At 38.4% G+C, this 26,084-nt stretch overlaps 1 protein-coding gene across 21 annotated transcripts in view; it reads right to left on the reverse strand.

Annotated features, from left to right (window-relative positions):
- Nucleotides 1-26,084, reverse strand: part of CHD9 (chromodomain helicase DNA binding protein 9) — a 73,552-nt gene that overhangs the window by 5,759 nt on the left and 41,709 nt on the right. For 6 of the 21 annotated variants that reach the window (XM_083451792.1, XM_083451776.1, XM_083451787.1 and 3 more), the window contains 25 exons: nt 25,522-25,643; nt 24,609-24,852; nt 23,956-24,132; nt 22,335-22,478; nt 20,363-20,618; nt 19,374-19,584; nt 17,025-17,220; nt 15,861-16,028; nt 15,057-15,236; nt 14,703-14,813; nt 13,238-13,434; nt 12,366-12,565; nt 11,767-11,926; nt 10,972-11,061; nt 10,742-10,845; nt 10,538-10,655; nt 9,716-9,773; nt 9,337-9,379; nt 8,984-9,203; nt 8,642-8,844; nt 6,847-7,755; nt 4,232-4,395; nt 2,831-3,103; nt 1,990-2,158; nt 392-531 (listed from right to left, as the gene is read on the reverse strand). In XM_083451792.1, coding sequence (XP_083307918.1) covers nt 392-531; nt 1,990-2,158; nt 2,831-3,103; nt 4,232-4,395; nt 6,847-7,755; nt 8,642-8,844; nt 8,984-9,203; nt 9,337-9,379; nt 9,716-9,773; nt 10,538-10,655; nt 10,742-10,845; nt 10,972-11,061; nt 11,767-11,926; nt 12,366-12,565; nt 13,238-13,434; nt 14,703-14,813; nt 15,057-15,236; nt 15,861-16,028; nt 17,025-17,220; nt 19,374-19,584; nt 20,363-20,618; nt 22,335-22,478; nt 23,956-24,132; nt 24,609-24,852; nt 25,522-25,643 — 4,857 coding nt within the window. The remainder of the gene's footprint in view (nt 1-391; nt 532-1,989; nt 2,159-2,830; nt 3,104-4,231; nt 4,396-6,846; nt 7,756-8,641; nt 8,845-8,983; nt 9,204-9,336; nt 9,380-9,715; nt 9,774-10,537; nt 10,656-10,741; nt 10,846-10,971; nt 11,062-11,766; nt 11,927-12,365; nt 12,566-13,237; nt 13,435-14,702; nt 14,814-15,056; nt 15,237-15,860; nt 16,029-17,024; nt 17,221-19,373; nt 19,585-20,362; nt 20,619-22,334; nt 22,479-23,955; nt 24,133-24,608; nt 24,853-25,521; nt 25,644-26,084) is intronic. The other 15 variants (XM_083451779.1, XM_083451795.1, XM_083451783.1 and 12 more) reach the window with 7 other exon arrangements.

Raw genomic sequence — 26,084 nt, forward strand, 5'->3', positions numbered from 1 at the left:
GATTCCTGCATTGCAGAGGGTTGGACTGCATGACCCTTGGGGTCCTTTCCAACTCTACAATTCTATAATTCTATGAAGAAAACCTAGAGACAAATATTTAATGGAAAGCAAACACCACAGTTACAGATTCAAGATGTCAACCCTGCTAAAAAAGTTTTGTCTTGCAAAAATATATGAACCTGATTAAATAAGATGCTGGATGGGAATGTCAATGCATTTTGTAATATCAATGCCAAAGCTAATACCAGTAGTACAATACAAGAAATCTACTGAAGCAGGCTGGCAGACGGGCTTCTATTTGGCCAATCTAAAGACATTAAAGCCTTCCAAATTAATAACATTTACATCAGAACAGCATGTATATTTAAAATATCAATTCACATCTGCTTACGTGGTTAGGTGCTTTGTTTCTATTTATAAACAGTATATCTACTCCTTCCACATTCTTCCTCCTTCCTCTCCTCTTTTTCATTACAGGCTGGTCATCAACTATTATTCCATTTGCAGTAGCTGTTGATTGACTGGAAGTTCCTAATCAAATTAACAGTTTCATAAAATCAGCAACAAAAAACTTTCCCCCCAAATGAATATGAACAACTGTAAAAGCAGCAACAAAAAAAGTCACTGAAAGTAAAATGAATTTATAGAAAAAGGTTCTAGAATATCTATGAGACAGAGTTTTACTCTGAGTAGGCCCATTCAAATTAAGAACATGACTAAGGTTCATTAATTTATCTGGGCATGCACTGAAGAAAAGTTAGTTCAGTACCCCAGGGGTGGAGGAAGGTGTGTGTGGTGGAGGTGGACTGCTCTGGGTGTCTTCACTGAGGGAGGTAACATTTGACGCGCCGCGTACCTGCGACTCCCAAGACTACCCCGAGCCATCGGCAAAAGGGGGGGAGCTGCAACACTTTGCCGGTGGCATTCTCCCCTTCCCCCTTCATTTTGACAGCTTGGGGGAGGGTTGGGAGTCGTGGGGGGAGGCGCGCCAAATGTCCGCCATGGGCAGCTCACTCTGCCCCTGGCTGCAGGGCATGTGTGCCGCTCCATGCGCCCCACTCCCCTCGGAAACCCTTCGTGCCCCGCTCCCCTCGGGAGCGTTCTCCGCCCCCCTCGGGAACGCGTCCACCCTGGGCAGCACGGGCATATGCCCCGCCGCTGTACCACTCCAGGATTATGTGGCATACATATTAATACTGATGTCAAAGTACCCAACTTCAATAGGCTCTATATTCTTTTCTCCCCAATATTACAACCTGACACCGGGGAATAATAGGCCTGCAAACATACAGATTGTAGCCTAGTATATCTTGTCAAGGCCAAAGAAAACCTCAGCATTTTCTCAGCTCACTTATCACCATTACTTTATGCTACAGCTCTTCCTTCAAAAGAGTTGCTATTCAGCCTTGTACAGCTGTAACATTCTTACTTATTTGAGTTAGGTTCTAGATAGAAGAACATCATCCAAATTATTTGAAGTGTATGCATTCTTTCACTTATGCAATCATCAATGGCAGTGATAGAATAGACTTGTTCATAAATGTTCCAGAGTTAGGGACAAGCAATTGAGGTAGACACATTTACTGATAACACTAAATTGTTCAGGGAAGTTAAGAACAGAAAGGGTTGTAAGGAGCTACAAAACAATCTCTTCAAACTGTACCACCATACTGCAAACGGGGACTCAATTGAATGATACTTCATAACATTCCTTGTTAGAGAGCCATGGAGAGAGATTCTAGTCTGGTCTTTTCTCTTGCTGACATACCAATTTAATATCTGCAGGGAACACTTTTGTGAATGACATAGCACCCACCTGAGCACCCACCTGCTGTATGAAGTGTCACAGCACAGAACCAAGCTTATCACATTAGTAAAACTAGGTGACAGACAGTTAAACAACTTGGAATGGCAATCCAAAAATTATTAATACAATATCTAAGTAGCAAACCTTTTGGCATTAAACACTGGCTTTCACACAATGCTTACCCAACTCTGGCAAAGACTTTGGGAAATTGGCAAGGCTGGTCTCTGAAGCATTCTGGAGTTCCTGTAGCCTGGCAAGGTATTGCTGCTGTCCTAATGTACCATCTTCACTTTCAAATGGTCTTTTCTGAGAAAGCCCCTGCTTCTGAAAAATTAATTTCAAACCCCCTTCCTGTTAAACAAACATGAGGGTTAGCACATTTCTTTGGGAAGAACAAACCAATGAAATAGTTTAAGATCTTCATTTGCAATTTCAAGAAGAACTGATCTTCTCTCACACACGCATCTAAGTAACTGGCAGTCTTTAGTCAGGTACAGTAATGACTGCAACTGAATACTTTTATAAATAAGTATGTATTAAAACATAAATTTGCGGATATCAAGTTAATTATTATAAAGGGTTTGTATTCATTAGTATGTATTACTATTAACTTTTAGCATAAGAACCTAAGGAATTCTGAGTATGTGAATAATAGTTCTGATTTGTTCACCAACGGCATTTAAAAACTGGATATCTGGAAGTTCCTGTTTTCAGACATTCAAGACTGAGTTCAGAAGAGCTAGACACTCTGGAAAGCACCTTCAGCACTAAAGACAGCAGAAGAAAGGCTATATGAGAAAGCATCCCACCAGCAAGGCTTCAAAAGTCCAAGAATTGTTGTCATTTGTTGATCAATTCTGATTTTTTTTTTTTAAGGGGGGATGCCCCATAGAAATTTATCCCAAAATACCCATAAATGTGTGTGTGAAGGAAATAAGATTGAGAGCAGGCAGCCACTTGTAGGTAAAGCATGCTGCACACCGCAATCGCAATCAGGTCCTAGGGCGATAAAAATAAACATACGTCATTGATTTTCACTGTAAACTCCTTTTCCCGTACATGCTTCTTCACCTTTGACATCTGTGGTGACTGATCATTTTCTTCTTTAACATCTGCACTTGGAGGTGTTGGTACACTGGGCTCACTGTACTCTGCAGCGGCACCCGGGCTGTCTAAAAGCTTGGTGGTATAAAATGAAGCCACGGTATTGCTGTCGTAACTTCTCCGTGCCGAAGGCCATTTACCTTTCAATATTGTTTGACAAATACTATCCAGACGGTTAATCATAACCCGATCCTAGAAGGAACAGAAGGCAGTTAATAGCCTACTTTTCTATCTCAACAGTTAAAACAACTTGCTAAATTAATCTGAGCAATTAATAAACAACCAACAAAATGTGGCAAGGCTGCAGGATCATCAGGAGAGTTTTGATCTATCACTTAACAAATATTTTTCTTCTGATTGTGGACATAATTTGGCATTATGATTTCTTTTGCTTTGTACATAAGAAGGATAATAATACTTCCTTCAATAATCTCTACTGATGCACAAACCATGTTTTAAATTCCACTCAGGCTAGTATCACTGTTCAGGATTGATGTGACTGTTGGGGGACGGGGGCGGAAGCCTGTCCACAGCAAAGTGTTATAGTTACTTCCAGAGAACAGAAATGCTGGGGGCAGTGCTTGGGAAAAAAACAGGTCTGAACAGGCCAATAGTCAGAAGGCTTTTTCTGAACAGGATGCAATAACAGATTCTTGTGTCTCCTCCCCCCTTTCCTTTTAGGCAGGAAAATTGACTGCAGCTTCTAGAATGAAGTCATATGGTTAAGCTCTTCTAGCACTGATAGTGAAAGTGAACATTTGGTGGCAGACAACTGGATCTCTGGCATAACTGAGTGGCTGGGCAAAGAGCAGTGTGTCACCAGCATGTGACTGAGGGGAATATTTATTCCCATATCACATATCTTCTAAAAGAATCACCATATGCTGGAGAAATTATAGATGAAGTGGCCGGTCCAAGAGGCAAGAACACAGTAGTATTAATGCTTCCAATTATAGAGGGGAAAAAATGCCAGTGAAAGGAGCACAGTGGGCATCTCTGATACTGAATGATAAAATAACCACTTCTTCCCAGCCATGTCAGGAAGTAACTGAAGCCCAAATTTATATACTTCTCAAATTCAGAAGTTTGAAGAAAATGAATTAGCAAATTCAGTATTTTTGGGAAGGAAATTTATATAGATTTATATACATGTAGTCTTAGGACTCTGCTAGACTGGTAAAAGAAAAAGTGATTTATATGCCATGTATATGAAATGGCGATGTGGAGTCCAGTTTTTCTTTACCTGTTTTCCCTGTTTAAATTTACGTTTTAAACTGAAACACTTCTTTGATGTGTTTAGATCCAGCCTTACTAACTTACCTTTGGCCAGTAGGAAGCAGCCAACATATATCCACCTTGTAAGATACAGTTAGAATTTGGTGTTCCATTATTCATTTGAAAACTGTCCTGGGTTTCATCCTGCACAGTGCTTAGGGAAGCTACACTCTCTTCATCATATGCTTTCAAAAGAGGCGTTCCTTCTGCTGAGGGAAACAATTTTAGGTTATTAGAGCATAAAACTTCCAATAATGGATACCCTATTTCTGCAACACATAATGATTTGATATACAAATGGTGATATTAAACGTTAGTCATATTCAGGGTAGACCCAAGTGATTTCAATAGGTCTACTCTCAGTATGACTAACATTTGATATCACTTGATAGCTTTTATCCTGAGAAAACTTGGATTGCTTCTATGGCCAAAAGAGAGTATTTTATCATCCAGGCCTTCTGGATGTCAAAAAGGAAGAAAACTGAGACATCTTAATCAGGATCCTTGAATACTATGCAAGTATGCAAACATCTATAATAGTAAAATAAAGATTTTTATTTTTTTAAAATCAAACATTTTAGATCTTAGTCTAGATCATATCTTATAATAGAAATTACTTCTTAGCGCCACTATTGCCCACTGCTCTCACAGTCTGGATTGTACACAAACAGTACAGCATCAATCAGAGGCCATTGTGGGACAACTGTGCATGAGATACAGGCGGACTAGTGTACAGGTTGCTCTTTACAAACCATCATTTCAAGACTCTGAGGAACAGAACTGCTGAGAACTGCTACGACAATAGTTCCAAAGTGCCATTACACTGAAAATCAAGACATGAGATTATCATGGTATGAACAATTTACTGCCATAACTTTAGACAGAAAATATTATAACTAGGTAAATTTGATGGGCAATAATTTTAACCCTCAAGAAATTGATAAACCAAGTGCACAGCAATGAGCACAGGAACAATGGAAAGCTAGAAACCCAAGAGAACAAAATAAACTGATTCTATCAATTATCTAGTGCTTCATTCTAGGCTGCAAAGCATGATACCAAGCTAATAGCTGCTTGGCCTGAATTTCTAAGCCCAGCTCTTCTCTGGAGATAACCATAGGAAGAAATAATATCTGAATAGACCTTATAGCCTCTGAATCCTGTCTTACATTTTTTTTGCGTCAACACTGTAGTAGTGAATGCTAGCAAAAGTTGGTTTCATTCACCACTCTAGAATATGCAAATGCAATGTTAAAAGAAAAAACTCCTCCTTTTCCCTTATGGGGTAGCCAAGAGCCCATATAGAGTCCTTAAGTATAGAGTTCTTGGAAAGAAAAAATAACAGAGGCCAACCAGAGAATATCGATAAGCAAGGAAGCTAGTAAGCCTGATCTTTATTAACTATTGCAACAGGGTGCTCACTACCACACACAGGAGACAGGAGGGACTCAGAACAATGGTGCGGAAGCCCTTATATAGACTTTTGAAGTTGTCCACCCTGTAGCCAGAGACCACCCCCAAAACATCATAAATACATTACAGAAGGAGGCGGTCTCCAACAAAATTCCTGTTTGTAAGGATACCTAATAATGGCCACTGATTCTTCTACCTGGACAGCCTGGTCATTCTTTTGTGATGGTAAATACTTCGTTCCTAAATATAGGTCGCAGGCTCACCCTATTCATACACAAATATGCCCTTAAGACAGGATTTGAGCAAACAGACAATGGGGAGGCTTTCCCATTTCCTTCCTCACTGCAGAGAAATATTTGAGGTCAATTTGGGAGAGTCAAAATGGTTTCAGGATTGCTCTCCTGTGCTATTTCAGACATGTGGTTTATATACTTATGTATGTGTTTGCCTTGTAAATTTATGAACATATGATTTATATATATGAGACATTAGAATTCCAAAACAGCAACTACAGCTGTCCATAATCTTGATGTTGTTTACAAAATACATGGGGAATTTTACTTTGAATAGCTTAGAGGTTTAGTGTAATAATTCAATCATAAAGCCCAAACAGTGTGTATACTATATATTCTCTTTAGAAAAGCATAAACCATACTTTTACTGAGATCTTATACTAAGATCCAGTTGTTGTTGTTTAGTCGTTTAGTCGTGTCCGACTCTTCGTGACCCCATGGACCAGAGCACACCAGGCACTCCTGTCTTCCACTGCCTCCCACAGTTTGGTCAAACTCATGTTCGTATTCCCCCCCACCCCCAAAAAACCCCTTGCAAATTAATTTTATGCACAGCAAAGGAAGTTAGCATATCAAATACATATTATGTATTTACATAAAATCAAATATGAATGGCTAGGCCATTATTGTAGTCGCATTACTAATTTTTTAAAAAATAAATCAAATATGGGGGAAAAGCTAAAAATATGTTCTAATTTAACTTTCAGAAACAGCTGTTGCAATTCATGAAGCCACATTTCTACTTTTCACAGAGCAAGAATATTTTTCTAGCCTGTTTGTGATTACAGCATTATATGGCACCCCCATAGTCCAGTTTCCTACAATTCAAAATATTTATTTACATGCTATATTAAGGGGAAAGGGGCTTACGTCAACCTTCTCCCAGCACAAATTTAAAGCAAATTAGCCCTTATTTAGCCTTTTGAATGTGAAAATGAGCGAAACAGCACTTACGTCTCTTCTGTGATTCTTCTTCATCACTGTCACTTTCTTCTGATGAAGAGGATGAGGATGAGGAGGAGGAGGAAGAGGATGATGAAGATGACGATGATGCTGAAGAACAAGATGAAGAAGATGAGGAACTGGATCCTGATCTGGAACGTGAGCAAGAGGATGAAGAGGAGGATGAAGATGAAGATGATCTGGAAGAACAGGTTGATCTATCTGAATCAGAGTCTGAATCGGAGCTTGATTCTGATCCTCTCTTGTTAGGTCTCTGTTTTTTGGAAGCAGTGTTAGGAGTTAGGGGTTCTGTCCTTGCAGCAACCATACGCCTGTCACTCTCTGCCTTTACAACAGGTTTCTGGTCTGTAGCATGAGCTGGTGTGCCATTATTTGGGCTCAAAGGTTCAGTCTTTACTCCCGTTCGCATATCCTCAGTAGATATGGATTCCTCCCCGGAAGAATGTGGATCTTCTTTATGGTTTTCATTCTTAACTTTTGTATCCTCAAGTGCGTTCCCTTTAATATCTAGCAGCCTTGCCTGAGGTGCAAGAGGAGATGCAGACAACACCATCTGATACTGATGCAAAAGTGGTGTAGGAGTTATTGGAAGTGCTACTTTACTTTGACTGTAGTTCCTCTGTGCTGACATAAATGAAAGTTCAGGATCACGAAGGATGTGGTAGTCTGTTCGGCTAACCCCATGCTTTGCAGCTCCAATCAGTAAATCCCAGTCATGAGTCCCACATTCCCACCAAACTGGCAAATCTGGATTAAGCTGACAAAGTTTTAATCGCTCAAATATCTGTGGATGACGGACAGCTTGTTCTCGCACCTTCCTGAGAAGTTCAATGCGATACAAGGTTCGAGAGGCACGCTCTTCTGTAATTGGCTGGATGAAAATATTGGGATCCACAAGTTCTGCACAGGAAACACACACAAGAATCAGCAACTCGAAGAACAGGAATTATAATTAAACTTTTAAAATAACAGCACTCTTTAGGAGGTTACAATGTCTAACGTAATATTAAGTATTAATATAACTTTTGGTTGATCAGCTACTACCTTTTTAGGTCAGAGATTACTTGGAAACTATACCCCATGCTCTGGTCACTACCAGATTTGATTATTGTAACATACTCTAATTGGGGCTGACCCTGAAGATGACTGGGAAACTTCAACTGGTTCAAAGAGTTGCAGCTCAAATACCGGCTGAGGTTCCATTTAGAACTCACATAACCCCTGTTCTAAAACAGTGTCACTAGTTGCCAATTAGTTTCCAGGATCAATTCAAGGTACTCACATTAGCATTTAAAATCTCAAATACCTTCAGCACCAAATATCCAAAAGACTGCCTCCCTGCCTTCAGCCTCTCTCAGGGTGGGGGGTTCTTGATAGTTTCAACACCCTCAAAAGTTTAGGGAATAGCTGCTCAGGAGAAGGCATTTTCTGTGGCAGTTGCTAAGCTGCAGAATTCCTTCTCCACAGACATGTATCTGTTGCTTTCTGCTTGAGGAAATTGTGCTGAGAATTTTGACTACCCAATATACAAATGCAATAAAATTCCGTAGTCTGATGGATTTTTGTCTAGTCAATAATCACCTTATACAATAGTCACCTTATACAATAGAGTTCTGTCCACATAAAGACTGCTATTCTTACATGCTGGGGGAAACCGTTTGTATATATTGTTTTTCTCCTGCTTCATGCAAAGAACAATTTGGTTTAGCTTTTTAAATTAAAAAATTGTTGTAACCTTTGCTGCCTGTTTATTTTTCATAAAGGAAAAAATAAGCAAGTAACCCACCATCTTTTGAAGGCAGGCGGCAGACTCTCCTGCACATGGCCATAAATGCATACAAGTATTTTTCTAAACTCTCATCTGTTTTCTTATGTAGCCTAGCCATGGCTCGAAACTTCGTCCAGTCAAATTGGCCTCTGTCAGGATCAAACACTACACCAAAAGTTGAAACCACTCTGTAGAAATCAGCTTCTTCTCTTCTTGTCCATCTAGATTGAAAAGCAAGAAGAAAAATAATTCCAATTAAGTAACTTTCCCCCAAAAGCACAAAGAATGATTGACTAGAAAATAGTTAAAATGTTTTTTGTGATCAGTTTTTTAAACCTGGTAAGCGTAGCATGTACAGACCTTTGTTGTCTTTCAATTTTGGCAGCCATTTTTGGATTTAAAGCAGCTTCTTCATATGGATTCTGCATCACACAGGCCTGGACTGGAAATGCAGGTTGTATCTGTTGGGTTTGCCTGTTCTTACTAGTACGCTGATATGCTGTTATTAGGCGGCGCAAGCGTGTAGTTAAGGCAGACTGAGTTGGCCAATAAAGCTTGTCCCCTTCAATCATCTGACCATCTATAATTAAGGAACATAAGAATTTCCTGGTGATTCTGTTTTTTCCACCATAAAAACACAGGTTCGCTCTAATGTGATACAAATAAGAGTATTCACTGTAGTATCTTAAGATCATGAGGTGTGTTTTTTTTACCTCCATCTGTTATTATAAGATCCCCCGGTGATGATATATCATCCTAAAAAAGATTTTTTTAATTAAAAAAAACAGAATGAACAGAGGCATGATTCAGACACAGCACAAGTCACACATCTTGCAGATGGCTGACTACTCTAAGAATAGTAATAACTCATCTTAATATGGATTATTTTAACTTCATTTTTAAATTAAGAGGCTCAAAATCTCTCCATAGAAAAAAAATCCTTATAGTTTAATTGAAAAGTTGCCAAGAAACTAATTTAAAAAACTACTGTTTTAACCAATATAAATGTTTATAATCAATGGCAAATATGACAGTCTCATCAACTATTAAGTTTTGGTGTAACTGAAAAAAAGAATACTGACAACACATTACCTCCATGTCATCTTTAAACATTGCTGGGGCTGGTTTATATTCTGGGTCTTCTACATCTCTGAAAAATACACATTCAGCACAGGCTTGTAAAGTATGTGTTTTTTCATACAATTGTTTTAGCTACTGGAAAATTTTAAATTATTTTGCAGAAGAAAAAACTTGCTACAAAGAATATGTATTATGGTTTTAACTACTTGGACATTTTTATTCAAAGTTTTGTTCTATGTATCCTGATAATTATCATCTGGAGGACACTCTGGTCCCCCAGATGTTGCAGGCCTGCAATTCCCATCATGCCTGATCACTGGCCGTACTGGCAGGGGTTCATGGGAGTTGTACAGCAACATGGTTCCTCATTCCAGATTTAACATTGCAAGCGATAAATAATGGTTCTAATAACCTCAAATTTCTGTACAGTACTGCAGAATCACTGCTGTTACATGTATGTTATGCTCAGAAAAAGGACCATATGGGAGGACCATATGGGCATATGAGAGGCATACAAAGAGTTCTCTCATTCCCATGGCCTGTAAGCTCATGCTAGGCAAAAGTTAGCTTTAGGGGAAAAGAGAGCTCTATGACCCTTTGGGGCTATGACCACATTTGACTGGTTTGGGGTCAAAGCATTTTGTACATTTATTGTAAAAAACAAGAACAACAAACCCTAGTATAACCTTTGGATGCAATCCAGACAACAAAGCATTTAATTTTCCTACTAAAATCAATGGGACTGTAAAATACATTTAACTCTCTCATACTCAATTCAACGAGAAGTAGCTTTCTTTTTATCCACTTTAAATAGTGTTTTTTTAAAAATCATACCCATCAATATAGTCATTGGCTCTCTGTTCTGCAGCGACTGCCTTGTCATCAGGTTTTCCCACTCTTTCCAAGAAGCATAGAGCTGCATCTGCTCTAATTGTGTTGTACTTTTCATAACCTGAGAAACAGATATTTATTAATATTCTTTCAAGACACAAGCAACCTGTATGTGAAAAAGAAACAAATAGTATCCCTATCACTTACCATGTTTAAAAACTCCTATTAAGAGAGATTTATCTGCTTCTGTATCCCACCATTCCGCTGGCACTTCAGAATGATCTGGCTCAGGGACCCAAATATCAATTTCACTGAAATAGTTAACCAGAAAGCTGGTGTTAAGTCAACTCAATTAAAGAATTCTGAGAAACAAAGTTGTTTACAGTTTATAGTTTACAGTTAAGGAGAAAAGAGGAAAGAGCCTCAACATGGTGTACCTGGCTTCAACTCCATCAAAAACTTTTGAGCACTCATTACCAATGACTTCTTGCTTCAAGTAATACAACATTCTAACTCGAAGTAAGACCCTAAACATAAACACACAGAAGACAATTAATTCTTCAGCCACGGGCAAAGTGTATTTTAGTTCAACAAGCTACTATTTTGAAATATATAGGAAACATGCTCAGCATTATTATCAACAAATTTAAGACAAAACCTTAAATTTTCCAAGTGTATTTTGAAGCCAGTTTCATCACTCCACATACCTGTTAACATTTTAATGGTTATGAGTCCGTAAAAGTAGTCCCCCACACCTTCTCCATACCTAATGACCTTGATGCTTTGGGCCTAATGCTTAGTCCCAGCTAACTAAGGGCTTGCCGCAGCATGTTTGCTGCCAACAGTTTCTGGCAACATGAGAACAATTCGTATGCACATCTGTCAGGCCCAAACAATTTGTGATTTGGAGGAAGGCAAAGGAGGGTGACATTCCCTGCAAATCCCACACAAATTTTTGTTTCGCAGGAGTAGGGAGAGCTCCTGCCAAAATGTACAGGTTCTCTCTTCCTGTCTGCTCCTCCTCCCTTCCAACTTTTGGCATCTGCACAAGGTGTAACCACTGTACAAATATAGAGACTAGTTTACAACATGGCTACTACAATTATGCTAGTTTTGTAATCCATAGCACCTCACTTGTTAACATTAATAAAGATTATTAGCATTTAGTATGAAGGTGTTACTTGTACATCAAGGAGACAAACTTTAAATCATGTGTTTATATTGCTACTTACTTGTTGCAGTGATGTTTTATGTGTTTTTTATATCCATCATCTTGCAACAAATGCTCTGGATTATACTTTCGAAGCCATTCTGCTTTATGAATATCAAAAGTGCTGGCCTGAGTTTTAACTTTTTTTCCTTTTCGGCCCCTGGGGACAGGAGCTGACAAACCTATGCAACATAGGAAAATACAATGTAACAACTGCATGGTATGACAGAACTTCCTTGTTTCAGGAAGACAGAGAATACTATCTGTTTTCCCTTAACATCGCAAGTGTAGATAATTCAAACAGTAATGCTAAATGACAAAAGAGGGTAGACCTACATGTAATAAAATACCATGATTACTCTCAACGTTCCCCAAGGTAAAGCAGCTGCGGTTTCAGATGGAGTGGGTCATTTAACCCTTCCCATACATTAGTGCATTCAAAATGGTCTCCACCAACTGTTTTTCTCCCCAAAGCCACAAAATAGGAAATTAGAAGAAGAATACATGCATTTGTATCTTCACCCATTTTATTTCACAAGGTGTATCATGCTTCAGTACTTTTGAGGAGTCTTTAATTTCAACACAAGCATGTCAAAAAATAGTCCTCTTACAGATTCTTACCTAGGTGATTCTGTAGCTCTCGAGTTTGCCCATCCTCCGTTGGTGTAATAAGGTCCCATATAAAACTTTTTATTTTTTCATCTCCTCTGTAATGGACAAGGCAATATGCTAGAAGGGCTCGGCAGATTATCTCTACATCCTGTTCGTTCAATTGTCTCTTGAATCGCCCATGTGATAAAATCTCTCTCCAACGGCCCCACCTGTTTAGAGATTAACACTGGAGTTTAACATTTTAAACAAAAATGGCGTCTTTAAGACTACTTGTAGAATGTTTTGCTGCAAAGTGTTAAGAGGTAAAAATATATTTTATAATTCTAATGCATTAACACTTTCCCCTTTTGTGTTGCTTTGAGAATCTAAGGTTTTCTCCCCTTATCATCCTGCAAGCTAATAGGGAAAGCCACTAGTTTTATGCAAATCTGTGAGTCTGTGAGCATTAGTTTGGTCCCTCACAGGTTTTTCTGTATCTATAAAATATTTAACATATCCACAGGGAGATTTTCTCTTTGCTATTATAACTACTATTCTATTACACGTATGTTATGGCACATTTTGTTACTACAGTTCTTTATGAGAAGAACTATAGTAACATTATATGTATGTTTTACATGACCGAAATAGAAAAAGCGACATGGCCTGATCCTAAGGTCTGCTGATCAATAAGTAAGCACTTTGGTCATTATGTCTATTGCCACAAAATACTACATTGTAACTGTACTGTAGCATCACTACTAAACTGCTGGAATCTGGTACAATAGCAAGTGTAAAGTAGGACACCATACATACAGAAAATGAAATTTAAGAAATAATAATAATTTTATTATTTATATTTTTGTCTCTCTTTACAGCAAAGAAACCAAAAACATTTTTACCCATAAACTAGCAAGTTTTTTTCCACCCTAAAACATTCTGTTCTTCCATATCCATTGGAGCGGTCACAAGGCCTCCGAAGTTTTGGTTTATCATCCCCTTCGCTTTCAATGTCAGATAGCTCAGCAAGTTCATCCTTTGTAGAACTGAAAGGCCTTGTTTGCTTCCTAATTCTAGGAGTGTCAATAACCAAGCTATTCTGTAAAATGTAACAATATTCTGAGTCAACAGAAGTGAGCATTTTCAAAATACAAAATGATAAAATTCATCAAAACATCCTTGTCTGATATTTTATTATTTTACTTGTTTTTATAAATTTTGCAATCAGCTTTTCATTTTAAAATAATCCAAACTCAAGATTTTAAAACACAACAAATCTTAGCATCTATCTCCCAATCAACAGTAAGAGAAAATCAGCATGTACACTGACAAATAACCATTTACATAGTGCACTATCAGAGATTCAACTAAGCCTGGGTGAATAAGTAGGTCTTCTCTTGGTGTCTAGAGCTTGTAAGGCATGGTTCAACCATATTTGAGGGGCAAGACAGTTCCACAATCAGAGTGTCTATCGAGAATACCCTCTCTGAGGCTGCCATGTATCAAATCCCTAGCAAATGTGACACTGTCAAGAGGGTGTCCTCACTACATCAAACATAATTGTACTGAGAGAAGACCCACTAAAATTAATCAACCAACATTTAACCATGTCCATTAATTTCAATGGATCTATTCTGAGTAGAACTACTACTGGCTTCAACCGACTATATCAACAAACGCATGTTGAACTGTAGATATGGTAGCATTTCAAGAAAACTACGAACACTCAAATACAGCATAGGATAGGACGTTCCTGATCCATGATCAGAATAGTCAATAATTGCTGAGTTAGAGAGAACATTTCTGTCGCTTCCCACTCCCAATTCTATGAATTGGTAAGGAAACATCCAGCAATGATCAGGTAGACAGGACACATTACTGCACTTTTCAAAAATATTTTCTCTCAAGTAATGAAAGTACACTTAAAGCTCATGACACAACATGAAAATCTCTGCTCCAGAATACCAAAACAGATATTTTAAATTTAGTACACAATTTGTATCCTTTTGGTAATGAAGCTTTCATAGATCAAGTCTGTGGTCTATTTAAACATACGTTTTCCTTTCAACACAATCTAGTTCCAGATACCTCCAAGGATCAACAGAAGGCAAGTTTGATGGGGGGGGGGGGATTAGTTCTTTGAGTAAACAAAATACTAAGCATAGGTCTACATATACTATTTTAGTGGAGGAAATGTTTTTAGTTAGGATACTGCCGTCCAAAGAACTTAACTTAGTTCTCCAATAGTGATTTGATCAAAACTGCTACAATAAGCCTCAACTTAAAAAGCAAGCGAAGTGAACAGGACAGTTAAAAGAACACTTGAGCCTGAATGAATGAATGAATGAATGAATAAATCATACTTACTCTACCACTGATGGTGTCTATGTCTATTTCTGCTTTTTTGGCCCACTTCTGCCAGAAGTTGGGATCATCTAATGAAATATCTGTCCTATTTCCAGACGCAACAAAGCTAGCCTGTAACAGCACAATATAAAGTGTCACCAGTATATTTGTTCAGTTTCAAGTATCACAGACTAGGTACCACATGCCCTCAAGGAAGGAAAAACACCAGCTACATTCAAGTGAAGCCTATCAATTAGGTATTTTAACCTAACAGTTAAGTCAGTCACAATCTGTTAACTTCTAAGAGGACTGTTCTGGATGCTTATGCTTTTCTCTGTGTTCTGTAAAAAGGACACCAGAAGAGCTTATAACTACCTTAGCAAATGTGGAGCCCCTTCCTTCAGATTCAATTGTAATTGTTTTTGTGCGACGCTGCAAGATTTGATCAATATCTTCTTCACAGAATTTAGAACCCTCATCCTCTTCATCCATAATGGCACCATATGCACCTCTTCGAAGCAAATCTTCAATTTCTTTTTTAGAAAGTTGTTGGATCTATGTAAAAGAGAAACTGGTAAATCTTATGATATTAATGCAGCTGGATACATAAAAATGCTCAAATAAAATGATAATATGGAATAATATAATTGTTATATTTTGAAATAGTTCCACTGGATATCTAAAAAATAGTTTTACAGTAAATATTGCTATTACTGACAGAAACTGGTTGTCCTTTCCAAAGTATGTAACTACAGCCAATACATAATTACTTTAAGTGTTTTGTTTTTGTTATATTTTAAAAAGTCTCTTACAGTATCAAAATCCTATTATTGTATACACTGTAAACTATCTCAAGGATTCCCAACCTATACTTTGCCTACCTGTTCCTTAAGATCATCCATCCAACAACAGAGTCTAAAGTCTCAAACAATAGAATTCTCTCTACAACATGGCCAATCTTTGGTTATATATTGGTTACAAAAGCAACAGGCCTTTATGTGGGGGTGATAGAAAAGCAGAGAGCTAGGAAGTGGGGCAAAGCTTTAAGATCTCGTTCAGACTAAGCTTTGAACTGTTCCCCTGTTCTCTTGAGTAAATGATACAGTTACAAAAATAAAAACCCATTTCAAATTCCAATTTTTTTTGGAGGAGAGGAAAGAGGGGAAAATGGGTACATACACCACCAACACTATTTTCTCTTCCACTCATGCTTTGTAAGACAGCCTTATCCAGGCCAAGCTTCAGACTTGCTCTGTCAAACATCTCTCTTTCGTAAGAGTTCCGAGTTATTAGTCGGTAGACCTTCACTGCTTTGTTCTGACCAATCCTATGACAACGAGCTTGGGCCTGAGAAAAAGGTACATGAATCCATTGGACAGATTGTCAAGTAGAAATGTAATATAATGATATATTATTACTTAAATATAAAATTACTTAGACATTGTTAAAACAAAATACAATTAAACTGAAGCTGTAAATGAAAACAATAAAAAATAAAATTAAGGTCAATACAAACTGACTTTAGCTTTGTGTATTATAGAGTATTTCTCTACCTTGTATGGCAGGGATTCACAAGTTTGTTCCCCATGGCAAGTGCTCAGATAGTGTCTGACTAGTTTGGCATGGCTCAAGTTTCCTCTGAAACCTGGAGCTACAGAGGAGGTGGGATGATCCCTCTGAACCACATTCTAAAGTTCAGAAAAACCCAGGACCTGTTTCAGCTTGGACTTTTCAGGAGTTTGGAGCACCTAACAACCAGCAAAAAGCCCTCACCATGCCATCTATACCTTACAGCTTGGAACTGGAAGCTTCTTTTGTCTATGCTGTTGCTGGGTATCTGAAGAATCCAGCAAGTGCAGAGACAAGACCGAAAACTTCTGACTCCTTATGACTAGCTCAGACCTAGAGGGGGAAACGGCTTGTTTTCACATTGCACAGAGTCCTCCACTCTCTCTCCCAGCACAAAGCATGGACTTGGAAAAGTGAGGAAGAGATTTCCTCTTATCTCCAATTTGTGTTTTAGAGGCACAATGCCACGTTCAGGACAAGATTCCCTTCCTTTAAGAAGATATATGGTATTGGCAGCCAACAAGGGCTGCCTAGATCCTGCTGGATAGATGGTTTGCTTAAATATATTTAATAGTACACACAATGGCCTGAACCCACTGCAGATTTAAGAATGTCTCTCCTCATATGACCTAGCTAGTTAGCAAGCACCTGCAAGCAATCCTGCTTGTTCACACTTGCTCTCTCTTTGTGGATCAGATGAAGTAGGTTCATTTGTAGGTGTTTCTTAGGTATTTAGCCCTATGGCAGAAGGCTAAACTGCTCAAATATATTTACCTGCAAATCATTCTGAGGATTCCAGTCAGAATCAAAAATTATGCAAGTATCCGCTGCAGTTAAATTAATGCCCAATCCACCAGCTCTGGTACAGAGAAGGAAAACAAACCGATCAGAGTCTGGCTTGCTAAATCGATCAATGGCAGCCTGACGTAAGTTCCCTCTTACTCTTCCATCGATTCGCTCATACAGGTACCTTTGAAGTGCAAAAAAAAAAAAAAAGGCCATTAAAGAAAGGCTGTAATTGCAAACCAGAATACAAGTATAACCATGCACTTCTGAATACTACTATCCTACTGTCTTAATCAAATGAGCCTACACTGCAAGCAGATGCTGTAAATTTTTTGGTCAGGTTTTCTATTACACACCATCTTGAAAGTGTGTTAAAATGCATCCAATCCATATTCAGGTGAACCAGTAAAACATAACAATGTTCTTTTCACTCCTCAGATGCTTTGAATGATAGAATTTTTAACAAGTATGTGAAATTCCATCCCCATAAGCATTCAACAATAAATTTATTGGGGCATTTAATATATATTCACATATACCGTATTTTCCCTTGTATAAGATTATAGGGTTTTTTTAACCAAAAAATTAGATTTAAAATTGGGTCTCGTGTTATACACGGGTAGTGCTGAGTGGTGTTTTCTTAATTTGGAGTCCCCCCAAATAGGGGGCGTCTTATACATGGGGGCATCTTATACACAGAAGAATACGGAATTTTCATTATAGAAAGTTGAAAAACTTTATTCAGATATCATAAGATAAGAACATCAAGGCATTGGAGCCTCCTGGAAGGAACTTGATCGTTCCTTTGCCAATAGATAAAGAAGCCGTAGTCTGGGGGGGGGGGGGGAGGTTAGCTTGGAGCAAATCTTTGTTTGTCCTGCTCCAGATGAGGACCTATAGAGGTCATCCAAATAAGCTGCCTTGAAAGCAGTGTTTGTTGAAAATTCAATGGCCTGAGGTAAGCCTAAAGTTCAGTCATGGCTGCATTTGGTAGTGTTCCCAATTATAATTGCCTCGGTGGAGGATTCCATCCTGAACCTATGTTATATACTTGTTTTCATATTTCAAATCCAGAATTTAATTTCCATCCTTTCCTGAAGACAATGAAGAACACAGAGCAGACAGCGGATAATTTCTTTTCTGGGGAACTGGATCTCTGTTCCTTATTTCTAATAAGTAGTGAATTGTCTGCCAAATAATAGTTTTTCAGTAGACTTCAAGGCTCAGAACTGGGGGACAGAAACAGAAATTCTATGACTAGGCTGTTTTTAATGGTGTTATGTTCCTAGGTATCCTTGGCCAAAACCGCCCAAGTAAGAAAAAAGAACCAGAGGAGGCCTTGAATCAGAACTGTTCTCTGGTCCCTCTGCATATGGGGGCTAGGTTAGGTCTGGTGGAGGAAATCTGGGACATGTCATTAAAATGTGGAGTCTGAACCACACTGACTTGGAGTTCTGAAATTCTCTATTATGAAAGGAACCTCTGCTGGAGCAGAGGTTATTCTTAGCCCCTTTCTTATGAGAAGCTGACATAACATTGTGTTTATATTTGTTTTCTATATAAAATAAAAATCAGGTAATTATACGTGTTATCTAATACATAAACTTATGGCTCTGTTGTGCTGGTGCCTTGGGGTATAGCAGGGACAGTGCTCCAATTGGAGTAGCCTCTACCAAAGGTGTCATGGATTTTGAAGAAGCACGAACTCAGGACAAAAAGGAGAAGCGAGCTACGAGGAAGGCAAACCCTCACCGTGATCAGCTCCTGCCTGGAAACCTATGTCCCTACTGTGAAAGGACATGTGGATCCAGAATAGGCCTCCAAAGTCACTTACGGATACACCATTAAAACCATATTCATGGAAGACAATCTTATTTGGCTATGAGTGATCGCCAAAGAAGGAAGAGGAGGGACAGGCATCCTACAACTGAAAGGACTGCATATGGTCCTTGGCCTAATTTGATGCAGGGGAGAAGCATCTGAGGGAAGAGAAGGAAAAAATACACTGCTCCTGGCAGCCCACTCAAAGAGAGGGGTGTCAGAAAATGGGAGAAAGGCAGAAAGGTAGCCCTGCTCATTTTTGGCTCTGGTTCCAGCCACCATAGGCTTATGGTTCCCAACAGATTAGTTCCATGTGGCCATCAACAGGAAAAAAAGTTTCCCTCTCCTGCTGTGCAAGATCAGGCCAGAAACTGTAGTGCAAGGAAGTGCATGACTAGTAATTTAAAAGCAAATTATCACTTGATATCTCAGTACGATGACTCAAGGATGAATGAACCAAGTCCATTCAAAACTGTTTAATATACCATTAATATGGCACTATGAATAGTATCATACCTTTTATGTATCAGATAATCTTCAAGGATATCAAGACAGCGAACCATCTGAGAGAAAATAAGCACCTTATGGCCCCCTGCTTTCATTTTTGGAAGAAGTTTGTCAATGAGGACCAGTTTTCCAGCAGACTGGATCATTGCTTGCAGGTGGAAATCAGGAGCAGTTGGATTATAGGTCTCCCTAAACTCTCCTAAGATTTTTTCCTCAGCACCTGTCACATAAAGTAGGTATGATTTGCTTCTTCTAAAAGATATTGACATTTTCATATAGCTTTGATACAAAGTGCACATCATAATACTGTGAGTGCATACGCCACACATTTCATAACAGTATTTATGATCACATTGTTTTTCATTTTTCAGTCCCCATCCCTTGACACTGATCACGGTAACATTTGATCCTCATTGTGGCTATTTACATTTCACCTTCAAAACTATAGCATATGCAACTAAATTCAAAAGCACTTATACACAATTTTTAAAAATACGAAGAAATTCCCCTGTTCCTCCAGTAAAATATGTTACGAGAAATTAATAATTGAATTGTTATTGTTGTTCTAATTATAATTTGTACACCGCCCTATACCTGCAGGTCTCAGAGCAGTTCACTATGGCCACCCTTATAGCATTCATCCTAATTTAGGGTTACGTCTGGAATTTCCTGGACATATCTGGAATATTGCATTCGAAAGCAGAGTCCAGGCAGAAATCACTAAAATGCCTGGGAAAATCCGGACATATGGCAACCCATGTCGACAGTGTTGTTTTTGGCAATTTTCCTTAAAAATAGCTCTAATTTTATTTTTTGGGGAAATTTGCGAATAAAGTTCAACCACTTTGTCAAAAAAAAAAAAGGCTCAACAGAGAAGTCCGGATTTTCACTGTTTGAAATATGGAAACCATATCCAAATTATAACTCCAAGGGAAGCGTTATTTTACATCACAAGAAAAATGCCTAAAGTAAGTAAAATTTAACGTTTTTACATTTACCTTTGATAAGATATGGATGATTGCAGCATTTCCTGAGTTCCATCATAGTGTTAACCAAGTTGGGTACGTTGGCTTGGCCTGCACCTTTTGACAAAAATGCAAAGTTTTTCTCTAAAATAGCTCGATAATATTTCTTCTGGATATTCGTTAATTCCACTTCAATAATAGTTTCTTGCTTTGGTGCCAGCTTCTTCTCTACATCTTCTTTCAGTCTTCTCAGCATCATTGGTTTCAGAATAGCTTGCAACTTTTGCACCTATATAAAATAAAAATTAGCTGAAACCCTATATAAATTGCTACATTCCATAAGCTTATAAAGGGAGCGAAAATCATTACAATACAGCAGTTCCAGAGCTAGCAGTTTTTTCTGCATTATTCTGGGGCACATTGGTTGGGAGAATGAAGGGGCTGTGAATCCCATGGATCCAAAGTTTCCCACAATCTGCCCCCAACATGCCCCTTTCAAACTCTAACACTTTCCACAGGTATATGGGGGACTTCCTCTCTGTCAAGGGAGCAGCACTTACACTATTGCCAGTGCCTTTTCACCTGACATTGGCCAGCTTTAGGATTGTTCTGTATGCATAAACGTGAACCAGCTTAGTCTTAAACAAGACACATGGATTGAGTTGTTGAAGTGGTGGTGGTGTGGTTCATAGCTAAGAAAGCAGCTTAATTTCATTTTAACAGTATCATTGCATTTTGCCAGATTCCTAACTAGCTCTCTTTATAATAATCCAATAAGCTGTATTTGAAGCACAGAACATGGTTTCCACTGAAGGAGTTTTCAGTCCTACAGTCCTTATCAGCAGTTCCACAAGATGATTGGCAAGCAGAAAAATTCTAAAACTCTTTTGTAACTTTGATCATGTTTTGCTATTTAAAGAATCACAGTAAAAAAATTCCTCTAGCCTTGGGCAACTAAGTAGCACTTCAGATCCTAACCAATATATAACCAGTCACATCACACCCCCATTTAAGTTACACAGACTCAGTTATAGGTGCTTAGCTGCAGCACCTGCAAAAGTGGCTACATTCCAGCTTTTCTCTCTCTCAGCCTTCATTTATCTCTGTATCCATCTCTTCTGCTGGTCAGTTCCACTCATGGAGAAGTGGGGGGAGGCAGTGGAGACACAGGAAAGGCTTCCCTACCCTTGCCACCCAGTAGCCAGCAGCTAGCACTTAGAAAGCAGGAAAGCCTCTTTCCCTCCTCCACTGATCCAGTTCCTGCTTGAGGAAGGCACAGGAACTGAAGAAGGTGCTGCAAACAAGTAGTGGTACCTTGCAGCCAGACTGGGGAGGTAATTTGGGCTATATACGATTTTTGCCTTATGCTCTGGCTTTGGATTCTAACTCCCAAATAAAATGTGATTCCCCTGTTTTTATCCTCCATTAATTAGCTAAGGATGCAGATTCTACACATGTAAGAATGTACATAATGTATAGATTCAAATTCATATTATTTCTGCATATTTGCTTGCAGCCACCATGAATTGTAGCAATACTATGGCTGATACAACATTTTCAATTTACCTATCATTAGTTCAAATAGTGATAAAGATGGGAGAGTTGGATTTACTGTTATGGTTGAGCTGATAGTCATTACTGGACAAACAGCCCATTAAATTCTAATTTTTGAATGTATTCTGGTTCCTACATCACAACAAACCATACCAATGTGCTTCCCCACTGTTGTATGTGTCACTGTCCAGCTGCTCCCCTAACATATTACCCCCGCCCATGTTCCATCCAAACCTAGAGCATGGAACAAATGACATTCTGGAGCTGTGACCCAACAAATCATACTATGGCTTGTTTGAGTCATTAGTGGGGAGAGAAGCTGTGCATGCATGCATGCAAAAAGGGCAAGGCACTTTCATGATTAAACCAAGATTTAAGGCAGAGTATTACTTACTGTGACATGTGAACAAGGCCTGTGTGTGAATGTAACATAATAAAAAGTTTAAAATACCTGCTCCTCTGTTTTAAGGTCTCCAAACTCTTGCATAAATGTCGATTCTGCTGGGAAGCGCAAAGGTTCAAGGAAGTGAAGAAGGCTGAAAAGTTCTTCTACTGTGTTTTGCAGTGGTGTGCCTGTCAATAGCACCTTGTGCTCCTATAGAAGATGTACATTTTGCATGATTGTCTATAATATAGCTGGGTATGTTACGCACAATCTTGAATCTTTGAGAGGAAGTATACAGACAATGCACATATGCTAATTTATAAATAAAATAACCTATGATAAACAAGCATTGTAATAACTTTTCTGCCTTTAATACATTACATCATTTATAAAGATTGTAAGGATTGCTGGTGAAACTGTGGACAAGTCAGAGCTGTTTTCATGCATTGTGTATTTTAATGAATATCTTAATATTAGTAAACTGTTACAATATTCTATTCCTTTTGACCCCAAAATAGAACTATTATCTAAAGCATGCAGTACAAAGGAAAAATAATAACACATACACACTAAGCTTTATTTACATTACAGTATTTGAATTAGATCATTATGGAAAAGGATTCTTGTCTGGCACACACTGTAAATAATTTTGTTATTTTCTAAATGTCTTCCATTCTCCCTCAAATTGTTTGGTCCTATAATTTCCTGCTTCACCCAGAAAATCTATGGGTGGGAGTCACCTAACAAATCTAGTCAGTGGAAGCCTTGAACAAGGACTTCTGCTTGTGCAGCAAGGCTTTCCTCGGTTCTTCCCACCCCCACCACCCACAATTGGAAGCAGCGGTGGGGAGAATCTCCAGAACAGTGCACAGGAGGAGATGGGGAGTCATTTTGTGTGGCAAACTGAAATGCTTTTGCAGGCAGAATAATCGGAAGTGTGTGGCACTGAATTCCACCCTATGTAATTTTATTCAAAACCTGTAAGCTACGTAATTTAATCAAACATTCTTTTAAACTGAAGTATTTCTTCCTGCCCCTAGTACATAGTGTAGAGAAGATGCACTGTCAATATTATACCAAAAATAAGGTTTTTTTTTAGCATGTAGGTATATGTATTTTAAGACTGTGCACATTTTATAAATTGCTTTGAAATTTTACTGCTATAAGGAATTTTCAAACTTTCAGTGATTTAATGCTTGCAGCTGAATTTCACATTTTAAAACTAGTAGATGCTCTAGTGAAAATATGGTATGTTATTGTAAGTGTGATTATTTTATGAAATAAAATTTATTTATATTTTTCAGCAATACAAATTACATTTTTAAAAAGACATTTACATCATAGTGCAACAAGGCATGTGTTAAGAATTCACAATAAAACAAATGACATGCTATATACAAGGTAGATAGCTTGAAGGGTTTATAGTGCTGGAGAAACTAGCTTGTATTTGCAAACACATGATTTCATGCCCAGTCATTAGCCTCTAATGATTACAGTCATGCGGAAACAGAGTAGTAAAACAACATTAACGTTGTGAAAGTAGGAGCATACAACTCCCTGATTTAGAAGTATAAAATATTTATACATCTTTTGAAGGTCAAGCAGTTGGACAAACTATTGAGAACTTGGCCTCCATAAGCGCTACAGATTTAAGGGCTATATATGCAAATGAAAAATAAACACTCACAAGATTCATGAGTTTGAGCCCCTCTAGAAGTTTGCAGTTTTTATTCTTCAATCTGTGTGCTTCATCAATAATAACACAGCGCCATTCAATGGCATTGAGTTCTGGACAGCCACCAAGAATCATTTCAAATGTGGTAATGATAGCCTGGAACTTGTATGTACCTCTAATGATGCGACCCTAGGAAGAGTGAATGAACAGAACACAATATATGACATTATCTAGAACCTTTCCATTGCTTCTGGAGGGAGAAATTGTGCTTGCATAACTGGGATGTTGTTTAACATGTGGGGGAAAGCTGGGTGTCCAAGCCTAAATGAAACCTAAAAAAAGAAGAAGCCAAAGCTGCACATTCTGAAACAATATATAATGAACAAGCGAAACAATACTTGAAAGGGTGAATACAAGGCCACAATTATCTCCACCCATGCACAACCACCATAATGGCAGTCTCAGGTTGCCAAATTTCCATCCACATATTTTGCTATGACAGGATATACAGAAACAGAATAATTTTATGCCGACATATACTACTGACATTTTTAGTGCATTAAGTTGAGGGTCTAAACAGATTCTCAATTACATAAATCACATAAATCACAAAAATAAATGATAACACTATGTACAGAAATCAAACTGGCAAAATAGAAGGTTACCTGTGAATCTCTGAAATACATCTCATACTGCTGTATCATCTGCCTGCTAACCATACTCCCATGATATACCACAACATTAAGATCAGTCCATGTGCGGAACTCTCTTTCCCAGTTGGCTATGGTGGAAAGTGGAGCTATGATCAAGAAAGGCCCTCTTATACCAGTCCGGAGGATTTCATACAGGAATGTTATTGACTGGATGGTTTTGCCAAGACCCATTTCATCTGCTAAAATGCAGTTTTGTCTGAAAACACAAGAACATTGTTAGCAGGGCTAGAAGAACACACATTCAGGATGGCTGTCAATGTTTAAGTATAAGAAAGATTTGAAGCGTCTCTTTGCATTGTTTCCCAGGGCAAAGAATGAGTAGTGATTTAGCACCTGATTCCTTGAATTTTGTATACTGCCTATAGGTACCATATTTCTGCATGGTAATAGATTAAATATTGTCTTACTCTTATCTCTCTTCCACATCTATTATTATTGTGTTATTGAGCTTCCAGCAGAAAAGACTTGTCTTCACTTAAAAACAATATACTAGTAATACATTACCATTGCATTTTTTATTTTTTAAAAAATGTAGATCTGTTCATGTTCCTCTTTCTTCTCTGTCATTTTTCTTTGCTTGTTATGTTTTTTAGATGGTAAGCCTGTGCGGTGGGGACTGTCTTTTTAAACTGACTGTATGTAAGCCACTATGGGAGCCTTTTTTGGCTGTAGAGTGGGGTACATATGCTTCAAGTCACAAATAAATAAAAGTTCATTAAATAAGTAACACATGCCAAAAGGTACAAAAACTAGACTGTTCATTGACACAAATTTCAAATACAAATATTTCCTAGTTTCATTGTTTCTATTTACTTTTGAAGCAACACTAACATAAAAATTGATTTAATTAATTCAGAACACATACCTATTATACCAGTTGAAAAGTAGCCAGTTGAGCCCTTCTAACTGGTATTCCCTGAGTTGGTTGCCATTTTTATATTCCCTGGACAGCTCTATCTTCTTCCATGAATTAGAAGGAGGTCGATCCTTAGGAATAAAGCATAACATAAATGATATTTTCGGCTTTCTATTCACCTGAAAAAAGAAACTGAAGTGAAACATTCTTTCAGGGGTTATGCACACAGTCCAGTATATTGCACAGACTAAAAGAGTTGAGGATGGATTGGCTCAAGACATGTAAATGGGAGGGAGTGGAAACTCTTCCTGACATAGGTGCCAACTCCTAGGTGCCCAGCTCTTTTGGGCCCCAATTTTTGGCTCCCCCCCAATGCTCAGAACGATCAGGGAGTGAAGGAGGCTGAGTGCAGAGAAGAGTGCAGTGCAGTTCGGGGGCCAGCTCTTCCTCCTCCTGCCGCAGAGGGGAGGGAGCCCCTGGCCAGCGGTGGTGGCAGCAAGATGAGGAGGAGGCCAAGCACGAGAGAGGAGGATCCACTGGCCATTGAAGCCATGCTGCTGTGTTGGGCTCCA

Source organism: Podarcis tiliguerta (assembly GCF_965153285.1).
Source record: "Podarcis tiliguerta genome assembly, chromosome: 8".
In the NCBI taxonomy this organism is placed as follows: Eukaryota; Metazoa; Chordata; class Lepidosauria; order Squamata; family Lacertidae; genus Podarcis; species Podarcis tiliguerta.